General features: G+C 38.1%; 1 protein-coding gene across 4 annotated transcripts in view; it reads left to right on the forward strand.

Annotated features, from left to right (window-relative positions):
• The window catches only part of Atp9b (ATPase phospholipid transporting 9B (putative)), a 254,531-nt gene that overhangs the window by 52,986 nt on the left and 181,500 nt on the right, over positions 1-20,045 (forward strand). For all 4 annotated transcript variants that reach the window (XM_047526605.1, XM_047526603.1, XM_047526604.1 and 1 more), the window contains one exon: positions 14,997-15,055. In XM_047526605.1, coding sequence (XP_047382561.1) covers positions 14,997-15,055 — 59 coding nt within the window. The remainder of the gene's footprint in view (positions 1-14,996; positions 15,056-20,045) is intronic.

Here is a 20,045-nt window from a genome sequence, read left to right on the forward strand (position 1 = left end):
GCATTTTTGTCTCATTAGGTGAATCTGGAGGTTGGAGTAATTTATTTCCCCTGTGAGCCTGGGCTTCCCTAAGTATTCTGCTGGGTACTGTGGTTTGTGAGTTTTTCCAGCCTGACTGGTGGGTGCTTTGAGAACACTACCTGTGTATTCTGATCTCTTCTCCACTGCCCTCTTCTTTGGATGCTTAATTTTTCTCAAAAACATGTCTAGATAGGCATGTTCTTTTTTTCTAGGACTTCTATCCTATGCTTTCCTTTGGTTTACCTACTCAAGGCTTCCCCATCCCCTCATTTTCTGGCTAAAGTGTGCCCTCTCCTAACCCTGTTCGTGTGTACACCTGTCCACCAGCATCCCTGATCCCCGTGCTGTGACTAGTCGTTTTTCCATAACATTTACCACCTTCTAGCATGCCAAGTAGCCATTTAAACTTGTGCAGTTTGCCATGTGTTTAACAGTCATGCCCAGGACAAGGGCTGCAAAGGAGGAGGTGCTGCCTTCAGATTGTATTTGAGCTGGCTACACTTTTTTGAAATATGTTCTCAGTGCTTTAATGTATTTTGGGGTTTACTCAACTGGGATTTGCTTCTCTAGAGTGTTTTAAAACCTGGAGTAGTAGTACTGTCCACATCATGAGATAATTTGTAACTTTTTATTAAAGTAGAATTTATGCCAGTATTATTTTCCTAATAGTTAGGCAAGCAATTTCAGAATTTATTAGTTAAAAGTGACCTTAACAGTGATTTTTGTCCCACTTATTTACATAATGGAAAAGTGAGCTCGTTTCTTGAAATCACTTTGGGAAAAGCTCTATGGAAGGTGGATGTTGTGGCCTAGAGAGCAAAGTGATGGGTTGGGTGGCACAACAGGAAGGCTGGCTGGACCTCCTTGCTTTTATGTGCCTTGGAAGAGGAAGCATGGGTACCACCCTGCCACCTCAGCAGTTCTCCTGTGCTCTTGTGTTCCCCCTGGGCTTTGTAGTCTCCTGTTGGCTTAATTAAACTCTGCTCTTCAGACTGCCTTGGACTCTTGGGTAACTTGATAAAAAGTTTCTTCCTGCTTTTTCAGACTTAAAAATCTTAGAGATCTAAATTTTGTTTATTTTAATCATTTATTTAAATGTTAGGTGTTAAAATTATCTTCTCAACTAAATATATTCATGAAAAGTAAGTTATGTTTTATTTTACTTTAATGAGTTTTAAGCTTTATAGATTAATTGCTGTGACGATATTAGAGCCTTCTGCTTATATTTGTTGTTCCTTTTATAAAAAATCAGTTTTATTGAGGCATAATTTTGTTTACCATAAAATTTACTCATTTCAAGTTTCAAATGATTTTTTTTTTTAGTGAAATTAGAGCTGTGCAGCTGTCACCACTGTTGAATTTGAGATCCCTCATAGTCCATGCATTGAATGTCTGTGCCTCCCACTGCCCCCACTGGAAATTAACTCGGGAGTACCACCACTGAGTGCATTGTATGCAGTTTTTTAAAAAAATTAAAAAAAGAAAAAATTTGAACAGGGTGTCACTACTTTGTTGAAGCTGGCCTCTTACTTGCAATCCTCCTACTTCAGCCTCCCAAATAACTGGGATTACAGGTGCATGCCACCACACTGGGCCCATGTAGTGAATTCTCGTCCACCCTTTCTTTCTTTTCCCCCTGTCCCAGGCAGCTAGCTGCCAGTCTACTTGTTGTCTCTGTTCAGGGTCCATTCGTGGTTGCGTCTCATATGTGGAATCACACAACATATGGTCTTTTGCATCTGACCTCTTTCCCTTAGCAAATGCTTTTGTTTGTGAGGTCTGTTCACATTGTGGCTCATGTCAGCAGTTGCTCTGAATTGGCTGAGTAGAGTTGGTAGACCACAGTGGGTTTATTCATTATAAGTTGATTAGCATTTGGCTCTTGGTTTTATACTGTGTATTGAGGATGAATTAGCCCCTCTTAGTTTATTTCAAACGTGACGTATAGGATGATACAGAACTGTTTGTTGTTTAAATGCTTTGAGATTATTTTCATTGTTAACGCGTTTCCATGTATGGTGTGCATCAACAGATAATGTGGAAATTTAAACTGTGAAATGATTTCTTTTGCTGAGAAATTAGTAACTAAAGAGGTACAAGGTCTGTACCAATGTAACTTTCCCTCTAGAAAGGTACAGAGTATTTCCATCATCTTGAGGTTGTCCCCATGCCCATTCCCACTCATCTCCCTGTCAGAAGCAGCCACTGTCCTGAGGTCCTCATAACTTGGTTCTACTTTTTCTAGCTCTTGATATAAATGGAATCATACAGCATGCACTCTGTTGTGCTGTTTCTTTCACTCAAGGTCCTTTTGAGATGTAGTATTGACGTTGCATAGACAGGTCACCTTCCTTTTTATTGCTGAGTAGCTTCCTTTTTCATGGTCATCTGCTCTGCTTAAGGTGGGTGCCCAGCAATTCCATCTTCTGGCCATTGTGCATAAAATCCTGATAGATTTTTTCATGCATTGTGGATGTAAGTTTTTGTTTCTGTTGAATGAACACCTATAAATGGGATTTCTTGGTTGCAGGATGAATAAGTACTTAACTTTTTAAAAGACTGATAGCTTCCCATAGTAGTTGTGCACTTGGGATCTGAGTAGTGGAGGTACTGTGATCTTTGGCATCCCACCCACTATTTATTTATTTATTTATGGTACTGAGTATTTACCCCTGGAACCCTTTGCCACTGAGCTGCATTCCCAGCCCTTTTTACTTTTTTTAGACATAGTCTTGCTAAGCTGTGTGGGGCCTTGCTGAGTTGCTGAGGCTGGCCTGGAAATTGCAATATATCCCTGCCTGTCTCCCAAGTCACTGGAATTACAGATATACATCTTTGTGTGCCTGACTCTCACTCTGTTCTTACCCTCACATGTGGGACCAGGGAAAGTCTCCTTGTAGCCGTGGAGAATGTGTGTCCCTGATGATGATGACTCTGAGTACATTTTCATGACTAGTTTGTTCTTGTGAAGTTTCATGACTCGTTTGTTCTTTGCTTTTTAAAAATTGAGCTTTGCCATTTTAGTGTTGTGCAGTGGTAGTTCATTTATACATATTCTAGTTAGAAGTCCTTGGCCAGCTATGTTTGTTGTGAATATTTTCTTCTAGTCCAGCATGTCTTAATAGAAGAATTGTTAAACTTTAATTAAGTCTAGTGCATCAATTTTTCTTACATGGTTAGTACTTTCTTTGTCCTTGCCCCGAATGTTCTTTACTTGTAGATTCCTGAGCCCCTTTCCTAGAAGCCTAATTACTTTAGGATTAACATTTGGGTACTTGAAACTGAGTTTGTGTGTGAGGTGGGATCATGGTTCCCAGCACCTTTGCTGCCGCCTCCTTGTGCTGCTTCATAGGGCTGCATGCCTGGCCCAAGGACTGTTTTTCGAAGTACCTGCCCTTCCTTCTCTTGGTCTGTTTACCACCAGCATGCTGTCTTAATCACTGGAGCTTCAGAGTAGGTCATGGAGTTTTCTAGCATTGTTTTTGCCCTTTTCAAGATTTGGTTTGGTTGGTTTAGATCCTTTCTATTTCCATGTTTGAATTGGCCTGTAAGTTTCTGCAGAAATCCTGCTTGAATTTTGATTGGGATTTTACTACATTATTAGATCAGTATGGGAGAAAATTCTCTAAATTCAGCAATGTTTCATAGTTTTTTGTAAAGAAGTCTTCAATATCTTTTGTCACATTCAACCCTCAGAACTTTTTGGATATTACTGTAAATGGTGTTGTTCTAAAATTTCATTTTCCATTTACATGTGCAGTTGATTTTTGTATTTTTTTTTTGTTTGTTTGTTTTCTGTGAAGTTTCAAATTGATTCATTCTGTTCTAATGTTATTTTTATAGATTTTTAGAATTTTCTATGTGGACGATCACATCATCTGCAAAACATTTGGTGCTAATTCTTTCCACTCTTTCCACGTAACCTTGTTCATGGTGAGGCCTCCAGTACAGTGCCATTGGAATATTTTTTTTTATTTGGTGCAGGGTACTAGGGATTGAATTCAGGTGTGCTTTACCACACATAATATTTTAAACTGGGTCTCTCTAAGTTGCTGAGGCTGACCTTGAACTTGTGATCCTCCTGCCTTCTGAGTCGCTGGGATTACAGGTGTGTACTACCACTCAGACCTAGTACAGTGCTGTTGGAAGGAGTTGGGGGCAAACCTGAGTTGTGGGCACTTGGAGAAGACTGTGTTGGGCAGTTGGTGGACAAGGGCAGATTGCCCTTTTGTCTGTGACCCTTGGGGCGAACTGTGTGGCAGGCTTCATGCACCTTTTAGAACTGGTGAGGATCCAGCTGTTCTCATGCTCCTTGTGACCTCTCCCCTTTGCTGTGCTGCTGTGAAGACATTAGTGGGTTCCTCTTCTCCCTGGGAGTTTTGTCCTGTTTTGGATTTTAGTTCCTGAGAGATTGATTTGTGTTTTCAGCTCTTAGGCATCCTGGAAAATCCATCTGAGGCTTAATCGCTTCTTTGTGAGTGGGAATGGCACTCTGACGCTCTGTGTAGGTGTGCAGTGGGGAGCTTAGCTTCACGTAGGCTCACGTGCTGGAACATGGTCCTTCCGAGGCAGCAGCACCTCTTAATCCAAAGTGGACATAGAACACACTCTCTTTGTGCTAGATTTCTATTTTAAAAGTTGGCTACCTCCCACCTATACCACCTCGCAGTCGTTTTGTTAGGATGTAAGTAATGAATATGTTTTTATCCTTCATTGATGATATCGGTGTCTAACAGATATGCCTTATGAGTTGTACTGATTTTTGCTCATTACGGGTAGATTGGGAGAGATTCGGGTCACATTCCTAGTTGCTCAGTGATGGGATTCGAGCAGGTGGAGTAGTTGTCACAGTGAGGTGGGTGGAACTGGGAGCTCAGTAAGATTCAATATTGGACAGCCAGAGTGTTCTAGAGACTCAAAAACATATCATTGAGCAAAGAAGGAAAGTACATTGGAGCCTAGCTGGTTGTAGCAGTGGCACTGGCTCACTGTAGAGGAGAGGAATAACAATGAGAGAAAACCCAACTAGCAGATTTCGAAAAACCGGAGGTCAGAAAAGTCTGAGCTTAACTGATCCTGCACCAGGAACTATTTCTGTTTCTCAACTGGTAGTGAACTGCTGAGATGGAAGCCATCGTGAGGGGGTCATGCTGCAGCTGCTGCCGAGGGAGCCTGGAAGTCATAGCAACCACTGCCATACTGTCCCAGCAAATGCCTGATAGGTGGCCTATGGTGTGTGTAGCAGAATGTGAATGAAACAGGCACAGAGAAGATTGTACTCAGGGGGATACAAGTCAGATAAGTGAAGGGGAGCCCAGCTCAGCTTTTCCTTTGAGTCTGGCTGTGCATGTGACCAACTGAAGAGGGTTGGCAGTCTGAACATGCGGGTAGGAACACCCTAAGCCTGGGAAGGCTGTTTTCCTGGGCAGTATAGTGAGAGTTCCTGGGAGGCTTCTAAGATCCAGACTCCCAGCTGAGATAGAGTTCCTGGGAGGCTTCTAAGATCCAGACTCCCAGCAGAGATAGGCATCTGCCTTGCCTTCCTAGTTTATCGATCTAACATCCTGAGCAGATATCACCCAGCAAAGTCCCAGAGCCCCAGCTGTAGGAATCCTTTATAGAACTCTGCAGCAGCTTTTTGCTTCCTGATTGTTATGTCCTGAGCTGCCTCACCTCAGGCTTAATGGAGTTGGCCCTTGAACTGAAACCTTTGAAACCTGAAACCTTGAGCTCCAAATGAACTTTTTCCTTTACTCCTCTCCTCAAAAACAAAAACAAAAAAGAAAGCAACAACAAAAACAAAAAATAACTACGTTATCTGTGCAATAAATCTCCAGCTGACACTACTTCCTACTCTGTCCTACTTTATGTGGGTGAGAAGGGAAATAGCTATTTCAGCCAGCTTCAGTGTTAGGCTATTGAAATCACAGCTTTGTGAGGAACCAAAAAAAAGGGAAGGTGTTAATAACACCTCAGACCTTGTGCATGCTGTCTCTGTCTCCCCTCCTCAGTACTTAGCCCAAGAAGAAAGGACAGTTGGGCATAGTCAGTGAATGTCCATTCTCTTTAACTATTTTGACAACCTCAGTAAAGAACCTTTTCTTTCTTTCTTTCCTTTTATTTTTTTGTTCTTGCTGTGCTGATTAGTACCTGACTATACATATTTTTTTATTTCATTTTTAACATTTTAAAAAGTCACTTTTTTTTTTGTCTTTTGAGAGTTAGGGTTTTTGGTTTGCTTATTTTGTTGTGTTTCTCTTCTTTCTTCTGCTAACAGCTAAATTCTATTATTCTTCCTATTTTTCTCCCTTTATTTTGTTTTTCCAATTTTTTTTCCCTCCTCCGTCCTTATAAGCATCACTTACTACCTCTCTTCTGCATTATCTGTTCACTGTTTGGACATTGTAAATTCTTTTCTACCTTCCTGTCACATTTTCCTTTCTCTTAACTATATTTTTTACCATTTTTTAGACATAATTGGTTTATGTAATTCTTATCTCACCATTCATCTTGTTGTAGTAATTACTGCTATAGGTCACATAGTTGACACCTGTTGTTTGCTTTAATGCCAGATCTAGTTCATGGTTATTTATTGTTTTTGTTGTTGACAATTGCTGACCCCACCATTCCTATTTTTGTTATAATTAATATGTTGTAGATTTCTTAGAGACTGCTTGCTGAACTAAACTTAGCCAAAAGATAGTGCATATTGCTCCACACATGAAATAATGGCACTCACACATCAGCTATACTTCAGTACAAAAAATAGCCATGACAAAAACTCAAACCAATGACCAGGCCCCAAATAGGAACGGCTAGTGTGGGCTCTCAGGTCCCATACACAAACATCCACTGCTATAGCAAAAACATTTAACATAAAGGCTATGGATACCGCACCTGCGAGAATGAATTTCAAATCTAGATCACTTTAAGACACTTTGGCCCTAGGGTTGGAGGCCTTTACCCTCAAAAGGCCCATACAAAAGAGTAGAAGAGAAATCCATCCCAACTGATGCTTAAAATCCAACACAAGGAATACAAGTATGAAAAAAAACAAGGTAACATGACACCTCCTAAATTCACCAGCAACTGACTCCAAAGATATTGAAGTGGATGAAATATCAGATAAGGAATTCAAAAGAATAATTGTAAAAATGATCAATGAATTCCAAGAGAATACAGAAAAACTACTGAATAAATTAAGCAATAGAATATGAATGAGAAATTCAATAAGAAGATAGAGTTATTGAAAAAGATCCAAACAAAAATCTTAGAAATGAAAGACACATAAAATAGCAAATGTTTGGTTGAAAGTATCGCTTATAGGAAAGACCATGCTGAAGACAGATCTTGGAGCTGGAAAACAAAGTTTCCAACCTTTCACGTTCAGACGTTATTAAAAAAAAAAAAAAAACAAAACCACAATTAGAATATATAAGAACTGTGGGACAATATTAAGAGACCAAATTTAAGAATATTTGGAATGGAGGTTGTGAGATGCATGCTAATGGGATGGACAACGCCTTTAGGGAAACAATGGAGAAAATTTTTTTCAAAGCTTGAAAAGGAGATGGACATCCAGATACAGGAGGCATTCAGAACCCCAAATAGACAAGATCAAAAAAGACCCTGTCTGATTTATTACAATTAGAATGCCTGACATGCAGAAAAAGGACAGAATTTTAAAAGCCTTAAGTGAAAACTCACATTTAGAGGCAAGCCAGTCAGAATCACTTCTATTTCTCAGCCCAAACTCTGAATGCCAGGAGGGCTTGGAATGATGTATTCCAAGTCCTGGAGAAAATAATTGTCAACTAAGATCGCTATATCCAGCAAAGCTGTATATCAGAATCAAAGAGGGGGAAAAAATTCTTCCAAGATAAACAGAAAATAAAGGAATTCATAGAACTATTAAATCGCACTACAGGACTTAGATAAATACTACACACAGAAGAAATGAAAACAAACCCAGGGCTCAGAAGTGAACAGATCTCATTTGAAGAGCAGCTAAGCAAATGAGAAACAGGACCAAATTAAACATTAGACATAATTCAAAATAATAAGAATTAAGAGACATCTCTCTATAATAACACTGAATATAAATGGTCTCAACTCTCCCAACTAAAAGACATAAACTGGTAGAATGAACTAAAATACAAAATCCTACTAAATGTTTGTAAGAGACGCACAAAGACCACCACAAGGTGAAAGTGAAAGCATGGAAATTTGATATACCATTCAAATGGAGACTTAAGACAAGTTGGAGTAACTATTGTCATACCTGACAAAGCAGACTGCAATACAAGAGTAATCACAAGAGACAAAGAATCACTCCATACTGGTAAAGAAAACAATCCAACCAGAGGATATAACAGTAGTAAATGAGTCCCAAATGTTGGTGCACCTAATTATATAAAACAGGTGGAACCTGAATTAAAGATGGAGATATTACCTAGTATACTGGGTGATGTCAGCACAGCTCTCCCACCAATAGATAGTCATCCAGACATAATAAAGACTCTTTGGATCTGAATAATATAAATCAATAGAATATTTCATCCACCAGTAGCCAAATAGACTTTCTTAGAGGCTTCTGAAACTTTCTCTAAAATAGACCATATTTTAGGCCATAAAATAACTCTTAACAAATATCAAAAATAAAAATTGGTATAATTCTTCATCTTACTGAATCATAATGAATTTAAATTAGAAATTGACACCAAAAAAAATGACAAAAACTACGTAAACACATGGAGATTGAACAATACACTTTTGAATGATGATTGAGTGATAGAAGAAATCAGGGGCAGAATTTAAAAATTCTCAGAGCCAAATGAGAGTAGGGATTAAGACATACCAGAAACTCAGACACTATAAAACCAGTTCTAAGAGGAAAGATTATAGCTATAAGTGCCTCCATAAGAAAATCAGACAGATACCAAGTAGACAACTTTATGATGCACCTCAAGACCCTTGAACAACAAGAACAAACCAATTCCAAAACCAATAGGAGGAAGGAATGATTAAGATCAGAGCCAAAATCAATGAAATTGAGAAGAAAATAATGCAAACGATCAATGAAACAAAGAATTTGTTCTCAGAAAAGATAAACAAGATTGATAAGCCCTTAGCCAAACTAACCAAAAGAAAAAGAGAGAAGACCTAAGTTAACAAAATTAGAAATGAGAAAGGAAAGATCACCCCAGACATCACAGAAACCTAGTAGATAATTAGGGACCATTTTGAAAACTTAGACTTCAATAAATTGCAAAACCTAGAAGAAACAAATACATTTCTAAATACGTATGACCTGCCAAAATTGAAATGAGAAAATAGAAGATTTAAACAGAACAATAGCTAGTAATGAGACAAGCAGGAATAAAAAGCCTTCCAACAAATGATAACCCAGGACCAGATGTCTTCTCAGCTGAATTCTAAAGACCTTAATGAATAACTAATGCCAGTATTCCTCAAATTATTACATGAATGAGAGGGAAATGGAGCACTTACATTTTCGTTGTCTGAAGCCAGTATCAATCATTACTCATACCAAAACCAGATAAGGACATTTCAAGGAGAGAAAACTACAAACCAATATCCCTGATGAACTTAGATGCAAAAATATTTAATAAAATATTAGTGAATTTTATTCAATAACATTCTAGGAATATTCCACATCATGACCAAGTTGGTTTTATCCCTGAGATGCAAGGATGGTTTAACATGCAAGTCAATAAATGTAATTCAAGGGCTGGGGAGATAGCTCAGTTGGTAGAGTGCTTGCCTTGCAAGCACAAAGCCCTGGTTTTGATCCCCAGTACCGCTCAAAAAAAAAAAAAAAAAAAAAAAAAAAAAAAAAGTTATTCATCATGTAAATAGAATTAAGGACAAAAATCACTTAGTCATCTCAGTAGATACAAAGAAACCCTTTGACAAAATTCAGTACCTGTTCATGATAAAAACAGTGAAGAAACTATGGATAGAAGGTATCTTCCTCAACATAATAAAGGGCGTATGCAAAAACTCCAAAGCCACCCTCCTAGTAAACAGGGAAAAACAAAGAATTTCCTTAAAAATATGGTAAAAGATAAGGATAAGGATGTTCACTCATCTACAGAGAAAGAAATCAGGAAAACAATCCCATCCCACTCCTCTAACCCTAGGAATAAATCTAACCAAGGTTGTGAAAGACCTCTACCATGAAAACTATAGAAAACTGAAGAAAAATGGAAGAAAACCTCAGAAAATGGAAAGACCTCCCATGTTCATGGATAGGCAAAATTAGCATTGTGAAAATGGCCATACCACCGAAAGCAATATACATTGCAATCCCCATCAGAATACCAATGACATTCTTCAGTGAACTAGACAAAAGAGTCCTAAGGTTTACTTGAAAGAATAAAAGACCCAGAATAGCCAGAGCAATTCTAAACACCAAGAAAAAAAGCAATACTTGAAGTATCATAATACCTGACTTCAAAAGTTAACTACAGAGCCATAGTAGCAAAAACTGCATTGTATTGATATAAAAACAGACACATAGACCAATGCTACAGCATAGAAAACACAAACCCACACATTTACAGTCATCTGATCTCTGACAAAGGCGCCAAAATTGTACATCGAAGAAAAAGCAGCCTCTTTAACAAATGATGCTGGAAAAACAGGTTATCCATATGCATAGTTATGAAATTTTGGTTCTTATGTCTCACCCTGCACAAAAATCAACTCAAAATGAATCAAAGGCATAGAAATTAGGCCAGAAAGTATGCAACTTTAGCATATAGGCAATGACTTTCTTAATAGTACCTCTAAAGCACAGGAAATAATGCCAAGAATTAATAAATAGGATGCATCAGATTAGGAACTTGCACAGCAAAGAAATCAAAGTGAAGAGAGATCAAGAATGGGAGAAAAATCTTGGTTAGCTATTCTTACAGGAGTAATATCTATAATATATAAAGAACTCAAAAAAGTTAACACCAAATAACCCAGAAACCCAAAATATAAGTGGACAAGTGAGTTAAACAGTTCTCAAAAGACTAAACACAAATGGCCAACAAATACATTAAAAAATGGTCAGCATCATTAGCAATTAGGGAAATGCAAATCAAAACTACACAGAATTCATCTCACACGTCATATGGCAGTCATCAAGAATACAAATAATAACAAATGTGGAAGAGGATGTGGAGAGAAAGGATTGTAAATTTTTACATTTTTCATGGGATTGTAAAGTAGTACCACCACTATGGAAATCTGGTTCCTCAAAAGAATCCGTGTGAATCTACCATATGACCCAGCTATCCCACTCCTCAGTATTTACCCTAAGGAATTAAAGTCAGCATACTAGAGCAGTACATGCATACTCATGTTTATAGCAGCATGATTCATAGTAACCCAACTGTAGAACCAGACTATGTGTCTATCACTGGATGAATGGATAAAGAAAATGTGTATATGTATACCCACTGAAATTTTATGTAGCAACAACAAAAAGTGGGATTAGGTAATTTGCGAGAAAAAGGATGGTCTCCAGACCATCATGTTAAGTGAAGGAAGCAAAGTTCAGGAGGTCAGCACTCCTGTGTTTCTCTCATTTGTGAAAGCTAGCAAGGAAGACGGAAACAAGTAAGTGGTGATCCCATGAAAAGCAACGGCAGATCAGTAGATCAAAGGAAGGGGAATCAGGGACTGGGAAGAAGGGAGAAAGGAGGAAGTGTTAGGGAGGGTTATTGACCAAATTGTTATTTTGTGCACACTTAGTAATATGTAGCAACATATTCCACCATCATGTACAACTATAATGAACAAGTCAAATTATGTAGATTGACTATCTTTTCCTTTTGTGGTTTTGAAAGCCTTAATTTTGGATGTGTATATCCAAAGAACATATTCAGTGCCATGAGAGTTCATTTTAGTTAATGTTTTGAACTAATCACAGGATCTGAAATTTAGTAGATGCTCATACTTGAATATTTGCAGCATCTTAAACATGTCATTTAGCGGTGTATTCATGGAGTTTATGTTCGTTGTGTGGTTGAGGTGGTCTGAAAGGGGGGGATCTTGATGGGCAAATGCAGGGTGTATGTCCCAGGCAGCAAGAGGAAGCAAGGGAAAGCACACCATTGCATGATGCTGAGTTGGTGAGATAGAGCAGGAGCAGTAAGAATGTAGACAGCAGGTATAGCCTAAAAGTTAATGTGGTGGTCACTTGTAAAGAACTTCTATGCCATGATACACATCTGAATTATCTTCTAATGCATTACCTAATAATGGAGGTTTTAGGGTGAGGATAAACCTAATCCTGTTTTTTAAATTACATCATTTGGAATTCAGATTGAATTAGGGAAGTCATAGAAATGGACACTTTTTGGTGCCATATTCTTTTTATTCAGGCCACACAAACAAGCAGCAGCATTCTGGTCTGTTTTGTGTTGTGCTTAGGACTTCCTGCGGAAGGGCCCATACAGCTTCCTTCATGGTACAAATCACATGAAAGCTTCCCTTCTTGGGAGAGAACCTCAGCTTTTTGGTTTTGGAACCACAGTGTCAGAGAACATTTATTACCTTACTTGGTAATATTCACTATTAACTCTTTTTCCTTTTTTTCTGGCAGTGCTGGTGGTTGAACCCATGGTCTCAAACATGGTAGGCAAGTGCTCTTACCACTGGGCTATAACTTCAGCCCTTACCTGTTTCATTAAAAAATAAAAGACCAGTAATGTATGATGTCGTGAGTGTTACCTGTAATAAATGGAGTAGGATTTTTTCAAAGAAAAAAGTGTCATTAGCTTCAGTGGTAGCATTGACATTGAGTTATCTTTGTATAATTAGAGCTTCTTTCTAATAAGTGTGCTCTGAAATTAAGTCTTGAGTGCACATTTCCTAAGCACAGTGTATCGTGTTCTGTAGACCAGTTGTGTCTTTCACATGTGCCATAGGTTGTTAAAGTTTGTTTCCCTTCTCCCACCTGTAACATTAGTGTGTTGCCAGTGTCATCTACCAGCTTGGTTAACCAAGGGTTGTCCAGAAATCAAACTGGCAGCATAGGCATGGCTGTTAGAATGAGGCAGAAAAAGAAGTGTTGCCTGGCCTTCACCAGCAGGCAGGTTGTGGAGAGCAGGTGGGTCTTTCCCCTGGTTCTTCTGTTCAGTGCCCTGAAAGTTCCCTGGCCAAGGACTAGAAGTTACTGAGTTCAGGTAGTGGTAGAGACACTGAAGGAAATGGACATAGTCCCCTGAATGTAGGTTGACTGTATTCAAGAAGTTAGTACCTATTTAGCTTGACTGTCCTCAGCATTTAGGAATGAATGCTATAGCTGAGCAGACGTGGAGCAGATGGCCGTACTGTTTTGTGAGTGGACAATACTTAACCTGATATTTTCTTTTTTTGAGATAGGATCTTGCTGTGTTGCCTAGGCTGGTCCTGAACTCCTGCCTCGGCCTCCCAAGTAGCTGGGGCTGCAGGTTCACGCCAGTGTGCCTGGCTTAGTATTCTAATATGTTGTTCATAGTGTAATGTTAACATTTTGATGCTGTCCTTTGCCCTGAAATTTTTCCTTAAGAAAAATCACAAGGGAGTTCCATAGAAATGAGTAGCAGTCACTGTGTAATAATGTAAACATCAAAGGTATTTTAGTCAGCTTTTTTGCTGCTGTGACTAAATGACCTGACCAGCACAACTGTAGAGGAGGAAGAGTTTGAGAGTTCACGGTTTCAGAGGTCTTAGTTCATAGAAGGCCACCTCCATTCCTTAGGTCTCGATGTGAGGCAGGACATCATGGTGGAAGAGTTTGGCAGACGGAAGCAGCTCACATCATAGGGAAGCGGAGAGAGACTCCACTCTCCAAATACAAAATATATACCCCAAAACCACACCCCAGTTTCCACCCTTCCAACCACACTCTGCCAGTTCAATTAATTCTAACAATTAATTTAATTCAATTAATTCAATTAATTAATACCTATTAATTCACTGATTGTGTTAAGACTGACAACCCAATCATTTCTCCTCTGAACCTTCCTTCATTGTCTCTCATGTGAGCTTTGGGATACCTCACATCCAAACCATAACAAATGGCTATCAAATATATGTCTGTCACCGTGTAACAGAATAATAAACGTTTCTTGGGAATTTAAGATCTTAATTAAGGAATAAAAAGCATGTTTTCTGTTTCAAAGTATTTCAAATGTATTTATTATATTTATCACCCCTAGGTGTTTCTCTCATTTTTTAACGTGTCTATTGCAAAGAATGTAAATAGGGAGAAGGAAGGAAGAATGGTGTGTGTAGCCAGGAAAGGAAGTGAAGTTGAAAATGACAGAGTTCTGTGGAGTATGCTAAGGGCCTGGGGTCAGTGGGCATCTTCAGTGTCAGGTGCTTGACGGTAAAACAGTCCTGAGAGCAAGAAAGAAGCTTGAAGTGACTAAGCTTGTGATAATTAAGACAGACATTCTTCTCAGTTCTGTCCTGTGCTGTTCAAGCTATAAGTAGAGGATGGTTTTATATAGTATTTGCTTTATTTCTTTTTCCTGTGAGATTTGTGCCAGTGTCATTTATGATATTAATATAAGGATTTTTGTAATCTCCATGTTTTTCAGCTTTCATTGTCACATTATTTTATTGAGTAGTGTTTTTCATCACTGGCAACTTCACTGAAAACTGAAAAATTGACTGAGTGCAGGAACAACCTTCCAAAAGGAATCCCTTTCCCAATGACCATGAGGAAATTCTTGCCTTGTTTTTCTTTTAATTGTGGGATAATTATTTGTGAGTGAAATTAATTGTGAGTGACAGTGTCTATCTGAAATGTTTTGAAAGTACAAGTTGAATATAGACAAATTCCTGGTGTTTTGGTTTATTTCATTGATTGATTTTGCCCTAGAGTTATTTTTAAATATCTGTCAATTCAACTTTGATCTCTGGTGTGCCATTGTTTCCTTGAGTTGATTGTACTTCTTCTTCTTTTTAAGGTAAAGTGCAAGTTAAGAGTTCAGACATACAAGTTGGAGACCTCATCATAGTGGAAAAGGTTGATGCATTTTAATATATTTTAGATCTGTGTATATGCCAGTCATTAACATTTAGCTTTATCACATGTAACTTTTGAACCTGAATGAAATTGAGACAGATGTTTTAAATCCTAATGTCCTTACGTAAGTTTTGATGTGCTTGAACAAAAATCTAGATGCTTGTACATTCTGTTTTCCTAAAGTGTATTTTAATGTATGTAGGTAACGTCATATCGTGACTGAAATAAGATATGTTGTTAATGATGCATTATCAGAATTATTTCATTTTATCTCAATCACATTAGAACTTGTTAATAATACTCTTATTTCAGTTTTTGGAACTTCTTGTATAGATAGCTATATTGTCTGTAATTATTGAATATGGTTCTTATGGTTTAAAAATTTAAAGAGGGAGAGCTGAATGGAAGTAAAAGAGCACTAGAAAAGAAAAAGGCTAGCTAACTGAAGGAAGAAGTCATGAAAACCCTGCAGAGATGAGGGATGGAGATCGTCAGGGTGGCTGATGGTCTGGAGAGGGAGTGAGGGCCCAGGGGTTGCCCTTGCCTCATCCTGGCACGTTTGTGCTTGGGGCATCATCCCCTCTAGAGGGGACCATACTTGATGTGTAATGTCTCCTTTAACATCCCTGGTAACTTATTTTAAGGCTCAAGGCCACCTTTTTAATAACTCTGTAGGACACTTTCCCATCAGGCCTCCCATGGAGTAGTCTGAGACTTTGGGGTCAGCTGAGCACACATGGGCAGACCCAGCAGAGGGTCTCTGCCTCCTCCCACTAAAGTGCTTTTTTTATGATTCTATGCACAGATTGTGGCTGGCTTTGTGATTTCATTTTTACAAGATGGGGTAAAAGCAAACATTGTCATTCATTTGCCTAGTTTCAGATGTGTGGATATTGTCAGTTACTGGCCTTTTATCCATTACAGTTTTTAGAAAGCTTCCCTCTTTCTTTTGCTATTATAGAATGTAGTGGTGACCATCCGATACATTGTACATTTCTATAGGATAGATTCTGACTAGAGAGATTACTCAGCATGTTAGTCATATAATTTTTGCTAGTTTCCCCCTCCCTTTGGCATAGGCTGTATATTTACTATATTGATGATTAATGTTATTTGATTACCTTCTGTTATACTTTACTTTTTGGTGCTGGGCCTTGAACCAGCCTTGTACATGCTATAAGCATGTGCTGTATCACAGAGCCTCCGGTTATATTTTAAATATGGTGTAATAAATGAAAAAGGGAAGGAGGCTATTTTAGGTAAGCCTGAAAAGGCTATTTTATGTTTCAAGTGTAGAGTTGATATTTTTGAGGGTTATTAGGGTAATTTGCGAAAGGTTGTTGGCAATATGGAAGAGCTTCTTGTCCTACGTTAAATATTATATCTTTTCCCAACCTGATAAATTCATGTAAGGATTTAAGTAAGGGAGTGAGTTCCCTTTACTGTTTGTTACTTCTTGTTACTTGTCTTAGGGCTTTCAAATACTGTTTTCTGTTTGTCTTTTAACCCAATGGCCTGATGTAATGCAGGTACTCCAGGGCAAAATGAAGGAGTCCGTTTATCAATCATGGAGCCTACTTCCTTATGTGTCTTTTTAGAATATGCAACTATTTTCTCTCTGTATTCCATGTCATTCTGAGAGTGGCGTTGAGCAACAGAATTGTCCTCAGCTCCAGAACTCTTTTGACATATTGAATAAGCTATTATTGATGTGTGTCTCAGGTAGAAAACCGTGAATTGTAGCTTTTCTAATTTAGACCCAATGTTAAGGACTTTACTTGTTAAAAATACTATTTGTAAGAGTTCATTGCTTTTCATTTTTTTTTTCCAAAGAAGCAATCTTTTGCTAAAAAAAAAGTATGATTTAATAGCAGCTGTATCAGTGGATACTTGCAGAATATTACAGTGCTGTAGATTATTCTAAACTTTAATATAATATTAAATAAAATGAAGGCTCTCCAAGTATTTATTTAAATAGTAATTCATTCCAACTGAAGGTTATGTTATTTTATGGGAAAGAAAGAAATGCCAAGTTGTCTCCTAGCTTAACAGAGTGTATCTAAAACTTGGGGTAAACCTGTTTGCTAAAATGTTGCTTCTCCAGCACATATCAAGTAAGGAACTTGTGTAGAACCAGGAGCCTCTGGAAGGGGCAGGTGGCAAGTGCAGCCTTTGCAAAGGCTCTGTGGCCCATGGGTGTGGTGTGTCTCCTTGGCTACAGGACTAGAACAGACTAAATGGACCCTGCTGTAAGTGCCCTTTAAGCCTTGATCAGAACTAGCTTTTGGGGGAAGAGTGTGTTGTTTTTCCTTCATCTGGGAACAGCCACTTACTCTCTTATTTTTCTTAGGTAATACAATTTGATAAATAAGCACTGTTAACATGTATTGTCATGCCCAGAAGAAACATGACAAAAAGTATATGAAGAAATATACTCTGCAGTGCTATAATTAACCTAAGATTGTCCAACAAGGACTCAGAGTATACACAAAAAGGGAGAGATGAAAAATGGAGAAAATTGTAGAAGACAAATAAACAATGTAGACTTGCATTCTATTTGTTAATAAATTACTTTTATTGTCAGTGTTGTGAACATACCAGTAAAGTGAAAGGCAGAGTGAATGGAAAACATGATTGAGCTCTATGCCACTGATAAGAATGTCTCTTCCCGTCCAATCAAAATGTGGAGAACAAATGAGAGGGTGTGGGTGGTAGTGTGCAAGAAAATATCCATCATCATAATGGGGAAAAAAGTCAGTAAGAAGTTGCATTAGTAATGTAAAAGATCTGAGGAGCAACAGTCAGACAGGTCTATATAGTTTCACTGGAGAATTCCTTGAAATCTTCAAAGGAGAACCATCAGTTTTACACAATAGCTTGGAAATTTGCCCAGCTCATTTTATGAGGTCAGGGTTATCTTCATATGTACACCAGAAAAAACTCCCAGAGAGAATTACAGGCTATGTGCTAGATGTCCCCTCATGAAAATAGTCAGAAATATTTTTAAGAAAATATTTACCAGTTGCTGTCAGTAATATATAAAGAGAGTTCCTCAACATGACCAAGTAGAGGTGACTGCTTGAATGTAAGTCTAGTCCTGCATTCTGGAGTCAGCCAATGTGATCCACTCTATCAGTAGACCAAGGCAAAATCTCATGTTCCTATCAGTTGGTGATGGGAAAACATTTGACTAAGTTTAATACCCATTCAGTATAAAAGCCTTCTGTAGGTAGGATTAGAGGACAGTAGCCTTATTCAGTTAGAAAACATCTACAAACCCTGTAGCACATCTTGTGGAGTGTTAAAGACTAGAGCTATTCTGCACTTGGACACAGGAATGTTTGCTCTTAGTACTCTTAGCTGGCTGCTTTCCTCTCTGAGTGAAGCAAGAAAGAAAATTGAGGACACAGAGCTTGGGAAGGAGACATAACAAATATCCCTGTTATAAGATCAACTTGCAAAAACACTAACCACATAGCTATGAAATGTTGATGAGCATGTGGAAATGAAAAATCTAACACGTTTATAGTCCCTCCTGTGAAAGTGAACTCTCATGCATGCTATGAATGGACATTGACACAAGCAATGGAAGGAGACCTAAGTGAATGGCCATATGAAGTTTTTGGGTTGCAACATTATACAGTTTTCCAAGAATTGGTCTATGGGCTCAGTATAATTTCTATCAGAGTCACAGGAAGTTTTTTGTTTGTTTATTGGTAAGTTATTTCCAAACAGCTAAAGTAAGCTCCACAAAGATGTAGTGCCTGCTGCGGAGCCGTCTTGATGAGCAGAGTGTGGGTGGAAGCAAGCATGAACAGGACCCATGCAGAGCCCAGAAGTGGTCACCAAGACATACCCCAGTGCTTCTAACAGAGGTGCCAGTCACTGCAGTAAAATGGAAAGGAGGCGCCTTTTTGACTGATGTGACTGGAGCATCCATAGGTTAAAAATGATCATTGATCTTGTACAAAATGTCAAGCTGTAATACTTTTAGGAAAAACATAGGACATACTCAGAATCAAAATTAGAATGCATAAAAGAAAAAAATTGATGAATTATATCTCATTAAAATTAAAAATGTGCTATTTGAAAAATTATACGAGTACAATGGGGCAGGGGAAAAAAACCACACCAGCTATGTACCAGGAGGAAAAACTTGTCAACCACACTCTGACAAAAGTGTCTGGAATATATGAAGACTCTCAAAACTCAACAGTAAAAAAATTCAAGTTAGAAAATTTAAAGAGACATTTTGCCAAATAGTTACAGATAGAAAATAAGCACATGAAATTCAACATGAGTAGTCACCAGGAAATGAAAATTAGAACAGTGAAGCATCAATACACATATAAGAGAATGACTAAAATGAACAGGTGGTGACATTGCCAGATGTTGGCAACAGTGAGAAGAAAGTGGATCACATGCATTTTTTGTGGGAATGCCAAATGGTACAGTTACTCCAAAAAGTTGATTGTTTTATTCTCAAAAATAAAATAAATGTGCTGTGATCATATAACCAACAGTTGAATTTCTGTACCTTTATCACAGAGAAATATTAATTTATGTTGATACAGAATCCTGTTTTGAATGTTTATATCTCCATTTTCCAGGATAGCTCCTAATTGGAAACCGTCCTGATGTTCTGAACAGATGAGTGGGCAGACACACTGTTGTACACTGACACTATGGCCCAGCCTGCTAACAAAAGACAAGACCCTCCTTTCAGACTGGTCATGGTCTTAAGGGGGAGGAAAATAAACAGATACTCTCCAATAACTTGAAATCACCTAGTTCATTTATGACTGCCTCAGAAAATGAGATGGGTTTAAAGAATGAAGAGTAATGGTCTGAAAGTGAAATTAAGAAAAAATTCCATTTATAGTAGCATAAAAAGAATAAAATGCTTAAGAACAATTATTAAAAAAAGAACTCTTGTAGTTTGAAAATTACAAAACATTTCTGAAACGTGTTAAAGGAGACCTAAGTAAAT

This window comes from Sciurus carolinensis, chromosome 15, assembly GCF_902686445.1.
Source record: "Sciurus carolinensis chromosome 15, mSciCar1.2, whole genome shotgun sequence".
Taxonomy (NCBI): domain Eukaryota; kingdom Metazoa; phylum Chordata; class Mammalia; order Rodentia; family Sciuridae; genus Sciurus; species Sciurus carolinensis.